The sequence below is a fragment of the Tubulanus polymorphus genome, chromosome 2 (assembly GCF_964204645.1).
Source record: "Tubulanus polymorphus chromosome 2, tnTubPoly1.2, whole genome shotgun sequence".
Taxonomy (NCBI): Eukaryota; Metazoa; Nemertea; class Palaeonemertea; order Tubulaniformes; family Tubulanidae; genus Tubulanus; species Tubulanus polymorphus.
This window is the reverse complement of record NC_134026.1, coordinates 395,950-410,338: the sequence shown is the minus strand read 5'-3', so window position 1 is coordinate 410,338 and position 14,389 is coordinate 395,950. Positions and strand designations below refer to the sequence as shown.

The 14,389-nt window shown below is 38.2% G+C and overlaps 1 protein-coding gene across 1 annotated transcript in view; it reads right to left on the bottom strand.

Moving 5' to 3' along the window:
- Nucleotides 1-4,256: 4,256 nt before the first annotated feature.
- Nucleotides 4,257-14,389, bottom strand: part of LOC141898808 (piwi-like protein 1) — a 14,364-nt gene continuing 4,231 nt past the window's right edge. Inside the window, exons 2-17 of the mRNA XM_074784920.1 lie at nt 13,898-14,281; nt 13,132-13,346; nt 12,261-12,385; nt 12,066-12,146; nt 11,591-11,785; nt 11,140-11,248; nt 10,679-10,920; nt 10,446-10,560; nt 9,586-9,773; nt 9,350-9,501; nt 8,769-8,893; nt 7,896-8,064; nt 7,355-7,508; nt 7,112-7,237; nt 6,715-6,862; nt 4,257-6,164 (exon numbers count right to left, since the gene is read on the bottom strand). Coding sequence (XP_074641021.1) covers nt 6,048-6,164; nt 6,715-6,862; nt 7,112-7,237; nt 7,355-7,508; nt 7,896-8,064; nt 8,769-8,893; nt 9,350-9,501; nt 9,586-9,773; nt 10,446-10,560; nt 10,679-10,920; nt 11,140-11,248; nt 11,591-11,785; nt 12,066-12,146; nt 12,261-12,385; nt 13,132-13,346; nt 13,898-14,264 — 2,628 coding nt within the window. The 5' untranslated portion in view covers nt 14,265-14,281 and the 3' untranslated portion in view covers nt 4,257-6,047. The remainder of the gene's footprint in view (nt 6,165-6,714; nt 6,863-7,111; nt 7,238-7,354; nt 7,509-7,895; nt 8,065-8,768; nt 8,894-9,349; nt 9,502-9,585; nt 9,774-10,445; nt 10,561-10,678; nt 10,921-11,139; nt 11,249-11,590; nt 11,786-12,065; nt 12,147-12,260; nt 12,386-13,131; nt 13,347-13,897; nt 14,282-14,389) is intronic.

The following is a 14,389-nucleotide window of genomic DNA, read 5'->3' as shown; positions in this document are numbered from 1 at the left end:
AAAGAAGAGCCAAGTCTCTTGACTCCTGTTCAGGAGACCGGGCCGAGGCCGATGACTCCTGTTCAGGAGACCGGGCCGAGGCCGATGACTCCTGTTCAGGAGACCGGGCCGAGGCCCCCTGACTCAACGAGAGCTCTTGCGATAGTTGTTGATAAAAACTTTAATCTGTGTGTACTGTAGATAAATGAAGAAATCCCACACTTCGAATTTAACGTCTGTCAGTCAACAGCCAAAACGTGGTTTCATAATAATGAATTTGAACTGTAACAACTTTCCTACCAGAATTCTGTATATAATCTCAACCGAGTTCTTGGTTATCAGCTTTGTAAGGATTGGTCATAGGGTCCAGTGACCAATTTGACTAATGTCTATTTATTAATGGATGAGACCTGTTTTTCTTGGATATTTGGCTTACTTTTTGGGGTACATACCTCATTTATGTGTTAACAGAATGCCAAAAATCGCGGACAACAACTGAATATCCGATATATTTCCAGTTCTTTATCAATTAGATGGATTGGCAAAAAGACTCCTTAAGTCCAATTGAATGAGAGAGAAAATCCTCCATTTTGTGAAATTTCTTGAATTTTTACATTGTCACCATGCCTACGAAATGTAGTTATTTTTCTTGTGGGGTCTCAACAACTAAATCAGGGTGGCGTAGGCATGGTAACAATGTTCAAATCCAAGAAATTTGACAAAATGGAGGATTTTCTCTCTCATTCAACTGGACTTAAGGAGTCTTTTTGCCAATCCATCTAATTGGTACAGAACTGGAAATATATCGGATATTCAGTTGTTGTCCCCGATTTTTGGCATTCTGTTAAGACATAAATGAGGTATGTACCCCAAAAAGTAAGCAAAATATCCCAGAAAAACAGGTCTCATCGATTAATAAATAGACATTAGTCCAAATCCGTGTTAGAGTGTTAAGTCAGAAGCTGTATTATAGTGTAACCATGTCATTGTACAGAATAAATGGTTTGTATTGTTACAATACTTTCATATAATTTCAGTCCCAGAGTTATTTTAGATATATTATAGGCCAGTGTGTGATAGTTTTCTGAAGGGCCTGAACTACCCAGTCAGTGTTAGGATCATGATTCTATTGACTCTGCCGTTGTTTTCTGTCACTCAACATGTCAAGGACTCCAGACTTAAGGATCCATTAAACTTACATCATTGGAGCCGCTTTTCTTTGAACCCTGGCTAGTTTTAAATGACCCCAAGTCCTGGTGGATGGTGTCAGTAAAGAAAGTCCAAGCGAACAGGCACCATACTTTATTTCTCCTTTCACCTAATGGTTTTATTACGAGGAATAAACTTATTTTGCAACTTGAGGAATTTGAATTTGGCTCACTAGAACAGCACCTTCAACTTGCATTGTGGAGTTTATTTGCCTGGGGGAGGAAATGTAATTTGATCCGTCATCAAATAATACATTCATTGTTTTATGGGTTGGTACGCACTGGCTGCTTTCATGTGGAGTCTGCAAGTCAAACAGCCACTTACACTTTAGTGCTAATCTAAAAGTAAAATATGCACCTTATGGTAAACGGATGCAATAAATTTGGAATTGAATTCAATTGGTCTACTATACATATCCAGTCAGGAATGCTCCAATACCATCCATATTGACCGCGGGAGTACTCCAACAAAATCACAACCCTAGATTTAATTCAATTCAAATACTTAATTGACCCTAGATGGTAGTACGGTTTGACGTTTGATGAAAATGTGTAATACCTGCTAACTTCAACATCTGGGTAGTACTAGATAGATAGGTAAGAGACTCTTAACTAATATCTATTCAAATTAATAGTTATGGGGGAAGGTACACTGCCTATTTACGAGAAAGAAGAGAATCCCAGGCACCTGTTTCGCTTTTTTTAGCCAATTTTATCAAGTCAGTCAGTGTACTTATAATGTAGTTAGTTACCTAATCGTTGGTGGTAAGCTTTTTATAATCGGATGGGCTTATACCAACGTTTGTGGTTTGTGAAAATATCCGATCGTGAAACTAAACCACAGACAGGTTACTGACTAACTTATAATGCATCCAAGAAGATAAGAAATGTGTAGAAGTCAATCTTTTTAAACATATTAAAGCTGAAAAATATGATATTTGACTGAGGAATGTTGATTAGATAACAGGTAAATTTTCATGGATAGTTAAGTTGAAAGTGAACGTAAAGTGTTCTTACTGATGACTGACTTCAATTTTCAGATCTTCACCAAATACAGTACACTGGTACAGCTGCGACTGAACTGAGAATTTTTGTCAGCAACTTTTCATCACTGATCCCAGAGCAAGATTCACTTTGAAGGAAGAACTTGAATATAAGACGGAGGTTTCTTTGGGATAATCAGTGAATTTCTGCTTCATCACTCGTATCAAGTTTCTTTAGAGAAACTGGGATTATTGTTTGATTTCTGCTTCAAATTTTAAACTCTCATCTTCGTGAGAAAGGAATTTCTTTGAGGTAAGACCCTTAATTAATAAGACATTTTATCCCTAAGTTTCTAAATGTTTAATAGTTTGAATAAATAATTGATAATATATCTATGGAATCACGGTTCACAAAATGGAAAAATTAAAAAACTGACAGTTCAAATTGTTGAATCAGTGAAAAATCAATAGAATTATAACGATGTTTAGATTAGTTACGGTTATGGCAACAACGACAGATTTCATTGTTTTTCATGCAGGGTGACCATGATTCTAGAAAACTGGTAAAAAAAACACAGATATTAACTGATCTCTCAGGGAAATACTGGGAATTTGATAAAATCTGATAAATCTCTAGAAAACTATAACCAAACCTGACCACTTAGGTGTGTTGAGATAACAATCTTCTGGTCTTTCATCAGAACACAGGGAAAGTTCAGTTTTTACCAGGAAAACCCAGCAGTGCACGGTATTAAGATTTAGGAAGTGCATGTATTGAGGAGGTCACTCTGTCATGATGGCTAGCAGCCAGTCAACTTCACTGTAATTTAAAATAATGCTACATTTCTAGAGATGCTGAAATAAGATTTGCATGTTGGACAAATCTTTGAATTTCTTCTTTTACAGGGTGAAACTGTTTAAAGATGTCTTCTAAGAATAATAATGGTGCCACCAGCAGAGCAAGGGGAAGAGGGAGAGCCCAGACCCTTCAGGGAAGTTTAGAGTCTGTTGAACATCCAAGACCCGGTGTTCCAGTAGGCGTAAACGAGGCTGGATATATGGGTCGGGGAAGGGGTAGAGGAGGTTTACTCAAACTGATGGCTAGTGGAAGAACACCAACAGTTGAAAGACAGCTGTACGATGATAGAGATCTACGTGAGAGTCTGACAGAACAGTCTATAATCTACCGGCATCAACATGAGGAGGCAAAACCTCCTGAAAAACAGCAATACTCGGGACAGAGCACTCTCCCATCAGCTACGTTAAAACCAAATCCTAAACACCAGTTAGAACTGGGAATCGGGCTTCCTTCAGCGCGAGCATTGAACTCGGACACATCTCACAGTAGACTCCGCTCAAGTCGGATCTTTTGACTTGAGAGTGATATCTGAGTTGGATGGTACATGTATCTCTTCTGGTGCATTGGATTTACTTGGAATATTAGTGTTCTTGGCCATCTATTTATTACTACATGTGATGTGATAAGATTTGGGGAAAAAATGATCTTAGATTACTTTCATTAGATTGATGATTTGTAGGAAACGAAAAAATGTCAGAAAATTATGAAGTAAATGGATGATGTGCACAGGTAGTATTTAGTATATAGCTTTAACTTGCACACGAAATATTCTATTATGATGAAAACGAAAGTTTTGAATATATATTATTTATGATTTTAGATGTTATTAGTTGGAATCAATTATAATCATTAGTATATTATAGATTAATGCTTCTTCGATGAAATCTTTTAATTCATAAAATATTATATTCTTATCAACGCCTGAGGCAATATATATATATAATAAATAATATAATGAAATGTCATTGTGTGTCAAGGTTTCAACATTTTGGATGGGTAAAATGCAAAATTCCAGACTGTGTGGTTAGATTACGTGAGTTCGCGGGTCGGGATCAGCGCCAATGGAGGAGTCTACTGAGTTATTTTGATGTTAGTTCGGGCGTGAATAGCGTCATTGAACTGCCATCTGGTGAATTGCCGTTTCAGAATGAATAAACAATGTATAAAATCCTCATCAGTCATAGTTGCAGAAATCAAACACATGTACACTACATTTTTCACGTATAATATTATTATTATGTCATACAAAAATCAATATAAATCGTCATCATTTGAGCTGCAAACACCAAAAATATATAAATTGCAACTCAAATGTATTGTATATGTATATGAATGTTATTTATGTTAAACGTCACAATCAGCTCAATTTGGATCGATAAAATTCTGATAAATGTAAAAGCATTTCCTAAAGAATAAGGCTAAACAAAAATGATACCTCGTTTCTCCGCAGCGGCCGGGTCATTTTTGTAAAATATGATAAAATTTATAAACAGTTCATTTCTATAGCGGCCGGGTCTGTTATGGTAAAATTGATCACGATTTAAAAAAAAGTAATGTATAGGGTAGATAGGCGGCCGGCCGGGTCAACATTTAAGCTCAGCAGAGCGGAGAAACAAGGTATCAATTTTTTTTAGCCTAAGTTGAGAATATTAAAACGTTACGCGATTAAATATGATAATGATGTATAATAAACAACCACCATGATAAAAATTCACACAAAACATTCCTCATTTCAACTAGGATATAATGATCCGCCCTATAGGGAATATATCTATAGAAGGATTAGTAAAACATTAAAACATAACATGCACATTGAAATACAGTTTACATTAGACATCATGCACATTGAAATACAGTTTACATTAGACATTTTTTGACAGTTCATAATTTCACTCAATGGAGAATTAATGAAAAGTTGATCTCTGAATACAGAGTTGAATTAAATCTGAATCTATTAATGATTCTATAGCTCTCTGCAGTTAAAATTCAAATAATTCAACAAAGACATCAAAAATGAATTAATTCTTACTCAAGAGGCAAGAACTGAGGAGTGAGTTTCACGTGACGATCAATGAAGATGATTGAAATGTTAGAAGAAATGAATACGAGTCTTATACAAGTAATATATAAATACGTACTACTCAAGGTGGTATCAGTCTATAAGTGACACACTAAAAATGCAAATTTAAAAAAGTGAGAATCTGTGTTTTTAATACAGACTTGAGAGCAATGTTTCGCAATTGGTTGCAATCACATGATACGATACAATAATAATTTTGAATCCCATCATCAAGAATTAAAACAACTACAGGGTCCGATCCAACTTGTCCGATTGCCTGGGACAAGTATATTCTCATCAGGGCAAGTAGGTTATCATTATCACTTGTCCCCCGGGCTAGTGCAATATTATGTCACAAAGCTTTTTTCCCACTCGATACAACGAACACCAATCAGGACTGCCTGTGAAGGGCATGTAGCATTTGAAGGGGGCTAGTGAAATATCAGATATACTGGCCCCCGGGCAAGTGGCTTTCATTCCTTAGATCGGACCCTGCAACTAAAATACCTTTACTACCACTAAAATAAGTCCAATACATAGAATGATAAATCATAGATTTGAAGAATTATTTTACCGTGGCACTGTGGAAGCAATATCAATCACATGAATTTAAACTCAGACTCTCATCGCAATGAGTTTTAATAAAGTTCGCTTAAAAGCTCATTATTCAATATATACAGGGACCGGAATTAACATGGTGACCATTCATCTCACTAAACATCAGAGCGCACTAGATCTATCATCATCAGCCACTGATGCACAGTTCCACTTGACAATTACATTCGTTTCGCAATTTCAAAATCAAACACCCCATTTTGTTCCCAGCAGTTGTAGTGGTTCTGTAAGGAACAGCAGATCAAATCAACCAAGAGGTTGATCCTGGTTACAGTATTTCTTTAAAAATTTACATTTCTATTCTGAATCTTTCATCAAATGCTGTCTTTCTTGTAGATAATCGTTTACAGATAATACAATCGATCTGCAAGTTGTAACGCTGGCTCTTCGTGAATAGATTGACCAACTAAATACGCTAACTTATGAGCGTATTGACACGGGGCTGGTACTCGAATAGTTCCCTGAAAAAGAAAGAAATCTAATTTTCATGTCTGTCATTAGAACCTGGAAAAGGCATCCTCCCCGGCAGGGACGGCATTGCTTGAGGCAAGAAAACCCGCCATTCTAGACCAGGTGCGCAGGTACATGCACAGGTTCGCCGCAAGAAAACTTGTGTCACCGATCAGATTACCCGCTGTATATTTACTGATGCAAATTTCATGGATAAAATATGGAAAAACCCAGGCTAAAATAAAATAGGATTTGTTTGGCTAATAATGACATCATCTAAGCTGCTTACTCGGTCTAGTGTGACTGAGTTTTGTAGCCCTGGGTGAGGATGAGAATAGGTAGCTCTGAATATAGACTTAAACAACAGAATTAAGGGTTTCGCTGCTGAGTATTTCCCACCTTAAACCGCTTCGAGAAAATTCATATTTCCCACTGGTGTATCCTCAGTTACTAATAGTTACTAATGTTCCAGATGCGGCCATCTCTCAAATGGATACATCGAACAGTAGGGCAGACGCAGTGAGAGGTGCACATTAAATATACCCTTGTAGAGACACTTACCGGCCAGTTGTAATATAAGTGAGTCAGTTTATAGGTGAGTCTTTGGATATGATCTGGTTTTAATCCGGTAGTATCATGGATAACGTTGTAATGAGTAGGTGATACTGTACCCTGACGTACTGACTGAGACACCAGGAAGAAATCATACCTACAAATATAATTACATCAAACATGTGAGGAGTTTGTGAGAAATGGCTAGAACACGGTCATTCACCCGATGGCGGTCACTTCTGATGATGACCATTACGATGCGGTCATTCACCTGATGATGAACACAAAACCCACCCACTGGTCATAATGGCCACAGTTCTGATGTCAAATAGTATGTGGTCATTCAAAATGATGATCACTAAAATTAATTGTTGATTATGGGAAATTGAAATGAATCACTACTTACCATTCTGGTTTTGTCACAACGCTATCAATTATTGTTCCTGGAGGTGGATTTGACAATGATCTTTCAGCGGACATAAAGAATCGAGCTGATATACGTTTCTTCACAATGATGAATGCAAGTTTCGGCCTAAAACAAATCAATAAATGAATAATAATATTGCTTGTTAATGAACAAACAACAACAAACTCATCACGAATATGAATACAGTTGAAATGAGTGACAGTGAGGTCACTATTGACTTACAAATAACCGGGTTTCACTTCCTCAAACGTATTCCTGAACTGTTTCAATTCATGTTCTACAACAACCGGAAGTTGACCATCTCCGACTCCATCTCTATAGATGACTATACGATCCGGTAAGGTGCCGTTGATTTCATTGTATTTCTTTAAGCACGCTACGAAAACAGAAATCAATGTTAGCATCAAAGTTGGTATGAATGGAGCTGAACAGAAACACAATTAAAATCCTAAAAGCTCATTATCTTCTAGCATCTTACCACACTAAGCCTAGAAGGAGTTCAAGACTGGAATGTTTTACCATCAAATACTTCGAGATATATTGAAAATTTCTATCAGTTTAATACAGCTCTTAAAACTCATCTTTTCATTCAAGCTTATGACTAGATTGATTTTATTTGTACATATATGATTTAATGTTTTATGACTCAAAAGGTATCAGTACTTATTGTGAATAAAGTTTATAATAATACTAACAACATATGAACCACAAGAGAATTTACATCATAAATTCCGATATTTAACGTGAGAATTGAAAGACTTACCAGCGAAGCATGGTACAATAGCGTGATGTAATTCCTGACCTCTCTGTTGAGCGACACATCTGCTGTAATACCTCGTCAAACTTGGATTCAACGACGCCACAAATCCACCAAAACTCTGTGACTTTTTCTCGTGGAACGTGTCGATACCGATAACCATCATGTTCTTCAGCTGAAAATATCGAAACCAAAATCAGATTGTGAGATAAAGCTATCGAAACTCAGTCATCATCAGATAAATCATCACAATACACTTTAATTTGTGCATCTACAGTTCAATGGGGAGCTGCTTACGTTACCGTGGTAATCGAGGATTCCACTTTATGGCAAGCAAGGATAGCAGTTTTCTGCATCCAATTTCTCTTCTCCATTTCATTCAAAATTGAATGGACTTTTCTCATCAGTACATCAGTGTAATTCAATCATTAATGAAAATTATACATACAACATAAGATGAGATTCTCGATAAGAATGATTGAGATATCATATCCAGGATGATTGAGATATCATATCGAGAATGGTTGAGATATCACATCGAGAATGATTGAGATATCATATCGAGGATGATTGGGATATCATATCGAGGATGATTGAGATATCACATCGAGGATGATTGAGATATCATATCGCGGATGATTGAGATATCATATCGAGGATGATTGAGATATCATATCCTTGAGATATCATATCGCGGATGATTGAGATATCATATCGAGGATGATTGAGATATCATATCGAGGATGATTGAAATATCACATCGAGGATGATTGAGATATCATATCGAGGATGGTTGAGATATCACATCGAGGATGATTGAGATATCATATCGAGGATGATTGAGATATATCGAGAATGATTATAATAATGATCACTTACCGGAATTTCAGTAGCCCAGCCCTCTCCGCCAAGTTTACAGTTTATTTGCAACACGATTTTCGTTGCTACGGACATCAACATTTGTGCTTTGTTGAGCGTCCTTGAAACAACTACCTGACTCGGAACTGAAACATGAAGTACGCAGAAAAATAACGTGAGCTTCATTCATTAATACGAGAATCAATGACATGAAACATCAACATCGATGATTCACATCATGAAATGATGATGTATTCAGTATTAATGATAGAAACTAATGCAGCTGTCAATCAGCTGTCTGTAGCCACGCCCCCTCTAATGATCACCTTTTGAATGGCGAAGCCTGGACGAACTAATTTTTCACAAATGATGAATTCATGCCTAATCACTCCCTAATTCATTTTCAAAGAAAATTGCCAAGGGGTGGCAACTTCTGGATGAACATGGTTTGGGAAGATGTTGAATGTCTGTTGAATGTCAGGAGGGTGTATAGACAGAGAGCAGGTTGACAGCAGGTGTATCACTGTTCACTCAGAAACGAGTCGGTTTCTGGAAAGAATTTCAATCTGACACCCGAATAGGGAGCATTGTTGTATAATTACCTGGATGAGCCAAACAACAGAATTTTTTTATCGTATCATATCGATCTTTTCTATTCGACGGAACGACGCACATAATGAGCTGAACTTGAGGCTTGATAGCGGCTTCTAACGATCGTCTGAACGCATCCAACCTGTCCTCACCAACTCTATATCTATCAAATCAAAATCAAATGTGAGTGTGAGGATACTGCGTAAATGGTAAAATATCGAGTCATTGATCGTGAATTAGAACTTACTTTAGCGGTTCGCGGAGATTAATACCCATCGGCGGCCCGACTTTTTGCATCGTTTTTATAAGATCATTCGCTTTTGCCGTGTCATTGGTAGTGAATAACACGCCCCAATTCTCAAGATTCACCGCCGAAATCAATTGTTTACCGCGCATCTCGCGAGACCAATCAGCTGTTCTAGCATCGTACGAAAACTACAAAGCAAGTTAACTCATTCATGATGGAAGTAAAAAATAGATTAGTCATAAGGCATCATGATCCAAATCAATTAAATTTAACCTAATTCTTTTTATGGCTTTGTTACGTAGCAAAAAATACAGAAAATGATTATAAACAAAAAGCACTTGAATAGACACATGACAAGGTCATCGTAAACTGAGATAGTTGGTATTCAGCAGTTCACATGGTTGAAGCCTTATCAATATAATATATCTCTCCAGGAAAGTGTAATCAGCCTCTCATTACACTCTTACCTGATCTGCAAAAACATTTAGCCCAGGGTCCGATCTAAGCACTTGTCCGATTGCCCGGGACAAGTATATTCTCATCAGAGCAAGTAGGTTATCATTATCACTTGTCCCCCGGGCTAGTGCAATTTTATGTCACAAAGCTTTTTTCCCACTCGATACAACAGATGATAGTGCCACCAATCGGACTGCCTGTGTTGGGCAAGTAGCTTTTGAAGGGGGGCAAGTGAAATTTCAGATATAGGATTTTATTCCTTATTCCCTGTTAGCCATTTTCACAGATAACATTATGGTTGTAAATTTTTTTGTGATCACACCCATTTGACATGTGAGGATATTGGAGATGAAATTCATTCAATAGATCTGTTTTCAAGTTATCAAGTTACAACTGATACTTACTCTACATGTTTTTTGCAGCAGTAATTCTGGTGGAAGCGCTCTTCCACTAACACGTACTAACTCTCGGGCAAACTTCAATCCCCAATTGCTCATTTCTGTATTAACATCTGCATTACTGAAAGAAATATAATATCTGCTATTTCAAAAGAATGCAATCTAGAAATAATTCCTTGTTTATGAAGAACTATTAAACTATTAAATCGTTTAAAGGTAAATCGTTAATTATTACTAACTCGCTCAATTGTTTGATGAAAGTAGACAGAGTATCGTATCTCTGTTGAGGTCCGACTCGTGTATGAATAGCCATGTCTTTCATCACGTTAAAATCAGCTCTCATCTGGTCACTGATTCCAGTCAATACGCATAATTCGGGTACGAGATATATCGGATTATCTCGGCCGCCGCGCTTGTCTTTTTCTTTCGGTCGGCTGTACAATAACGGCTGACCCAATTCAGTGATATTCTTGTTATATGCCTTTGATAAAAAAAATTCCATTCAGTTCAAGAAAAATTATCTGAGTAAGCCGGGATCCGTAAGGAGAGGGTCAAATATATCTCTATGTTAAAATAATATGATGTTCCCGAGAATTGCAATGCGCCAAAAATGATTACAATAAAGATTCCTCAATCGAAATTGAGCTTAGAACTTCAGGCGAGTATAATCTCTCCATTGAAAACAATTTCCTCTACTCACCTTGCGGTAATATTCAACATATGACAGCGAACCGTCCCGTGTTTCAAATCTCGACTGCGGGTTCTTTTTGAAGTCAATATCATCGACGCGATATGTCTTGTTATTATATCTGAATTGAGAATCAAAATGAAGTGATTAATCACAGATAAAGTAATACAATAAGACATATAGACTAATGCAGTACTATTCTTATGAGTAAAGTCCATAAAGTAATTCATTCATTCTTTAGTGAACCATATCTATAGTAGATTCAGTCGGATGTCGACGACAAAGTTTGTCCAACTCGAGAGCGATATCCGAGTTTGGTGTTTTCTAATTCGTATAGAGAGTCAGAAAAATAATTCAAACAACAAACATCTGAGGAATACAGTTTTCTCTAAGTTGATCGGATTTGACTTGTACCGCCAAGCCTACTGAAGGCGAAAGCAGAATATAAGTCTTTTGAATTTACCTCGTTAACACAATCTCACCGACGAGAGCCTTGATGCATTCCTCATTGAAATTTGACTGAGACCGAGAATGAATATTAACCATCATGTCTAAAACTGTCGTATTGCGCAACACTTTATATTTCAAGTCAACTCCGAGTAAAACATCGGACTCGTACTGTAATATTGACGTGGTAAAACCCGGCCACACTTCCATCCTGAAAAATCAATCAAATCATTCACTGAATGTCTCAAACTGTAAACAACTGTACATCAGTCATTCAAAATATGGTTAAAATTAGCACAGTGAGAATTAAAACTGCATTGATGGTATTTATGATTTCAACGGATCTGGCTAGGAACCATTGCTGAAGACTGAAGTACCAACATCAGAGTTATTACTTGGATTGACAAGATTATCATTTTTACACTACGTACAACTCTGATACGAGCACCTGTGGAAGTAGATTGGGAGAAATAAATCGTAAGTTGACTTACTTGTGCTGGGGGATGCTTATCTTCGCATTAGGGTTGAAATAATCTCTTCCGATCTGCTGCATACCAATAGTGAATAGAGCTCTGTATTAATAGACAATTAAAACAACGCAATTCCACAGTGAACTACAAAATTACAATCACGATTCAAGCTAAAGTGTTTTGAAATAGCCTAGCACCAGACTTCCCCAGACTCACCTGCGCAGAAATACATTCAACACTTGTAAAGAAGTGGCATCCCCTTGAGTAAGTTCATTTGTGAATTTGATTGTTACTTCAACCGGGGAATTATTGAAAGTAGTCGTACTCGTGAACACTGTCGTCTGTAAGAGAAACATTTCATGAAACTGAACATTCAGTTTTACATTTCGAACGTATAATAGCGACCCCTACACTGAACTACAGGGATCTTACAGACCAGGGAATCAAAAATATCCTTATTTCCCTGACACTTGATATCAGATCACCCATCAAAACATAGTAGATACCCTCAGTTGGGCCTGTTTCTTATCAAAAGGTTCCTGGTGCCACTTGTCACAAGCAAGAACAAGACAGAAGAAAAAACACGTCCATATACAATGTATCCGGAGTTTTCCAGGTTTTTGGTAAAACTTGTCAAATTCCCTGATTTATCTAGATTTCCAAGTTTTTCCATCTTCAAGGGATTCGAACCCACTAAGCTAAAGCTGTTCGCCGAACCCCTTGACCTCACGAGTCGCTGGAGTCGTTACTAGCCGACCAGAATCCGGACATACCAATCACAGCGCTTGTAACAAACGACTTAGCTTTAGGCTTCTATTGGTTTTCCCGTTAAATGGACCAATCAGCGAATGTTTTACCGAACAAGGAAGTATTTCGCAAATCGATATATGACGTCATGCGCAACAGCGCCAGTAATGAAATCACGCTTCGTGAGGCCAGGGGGCGCTGGTGGAAGCGAGTTCGGGAGTGATACCGGACCCATGGCAAGCGAGGATGAATTTTTTCAGGTCAGAAGCCAGCCTGTCTAAAACTCACTTCATCTCATGTCTATTATAAATCAGTATCTATTCGATTGTTAAATACTTACGTCATCTAATTTACGAGGTATAAATAAAACCATCCCATCGAACGCCGAAACCGGACCGATAATATCCGGGTTACTCTTGACGATCGCGATTCTAACTCGTTTACTATCGACCTCCGGTTTAAAACTGACCCAATACTGGTAGAGTATAAACTGACGGCCGAGTGATTCTAATCTAAAATGGTTTGTGAATAGCGACACTTGAGCTCCCGATGTTCCTACAATTGATGGAAAATTTGAATTAATTAATATTTGCATCGTTAAAAAGCAGGAACAAAGAACATGGCGGCCATTTTTATTTGACTTGCTTTTTCCGTGACATGTTCGTGTTGTTGTTGTTTGAACTCTGACTTGATCCGAGGGAAGCTGTTTGATTTTAATCGCGATCTGGCAAATTTTTCCTGACTTTTCCCTGATTTATAGCTGTTTTTTTACAAAACTCCCTGATTATTCCCTATTTTCCAGATAAATGGCCATTCTGTTGCTTCATTTAAAACGCAGTAAAACCTACCCGGTACCTGATAAAAAATTAAGGAAGTGGTTACTTAGCCGGATCCAGTTACCGCCTTATACCGCTCTATTTTCTCAAACTCTGTTCTCTACACTTCCCTCAAATTTTCTAAGTCGTGCACCTCTCTGCGCATGCGCGGAGTAAATCAGCCAATTAGAGACGATATCCGTCAAAATATCGTTCAGAAGTCGGTGACCGGGTCCGGTAAAATAACTACTTCCAAAAATTAACATCTGAATAAATGAATGATTAACGAACCTTTTTTGTCGGAAGCGTGAGCCGGTCTGGTGTTCAATTCCACCCATCTTGTTCTCTTATTACCGACATCACGGGCATCGCCCGTACCGACCGACAGGGCAGCCATCTCAGCTGTCGGAGGTGGTGCCGCGGGCGCGCCGGGCTTCCTCTCACCGCGTGTTGTACCTCGTAAACTAGCCCGCCCGCTGCCAGCGACAGGAGCTTCCTCAGAGGGAGCGGCGCCTCCTCTACCCCGTCCACGAGAAACACCCGGCCCGATCGGTTCCTCTCTGATCGGTGGTTCTTCCTCACCGGGACGTCTGGGAGGTGGTGCTGGACCTCCTCCGCGAGGTTTACCTCGAGCTCGTCCCCGTGCTCGGCCAGACATCACCAATGGACTGCCTCCTGAAACAATGAAACAATAAAACAATATTCATTCATTCATTCATCATCCGTCAGTTCCTCCTCCACTTGGCACTTCCTCCATCCTTGTTGGTTCTTCTCGATCTGGAC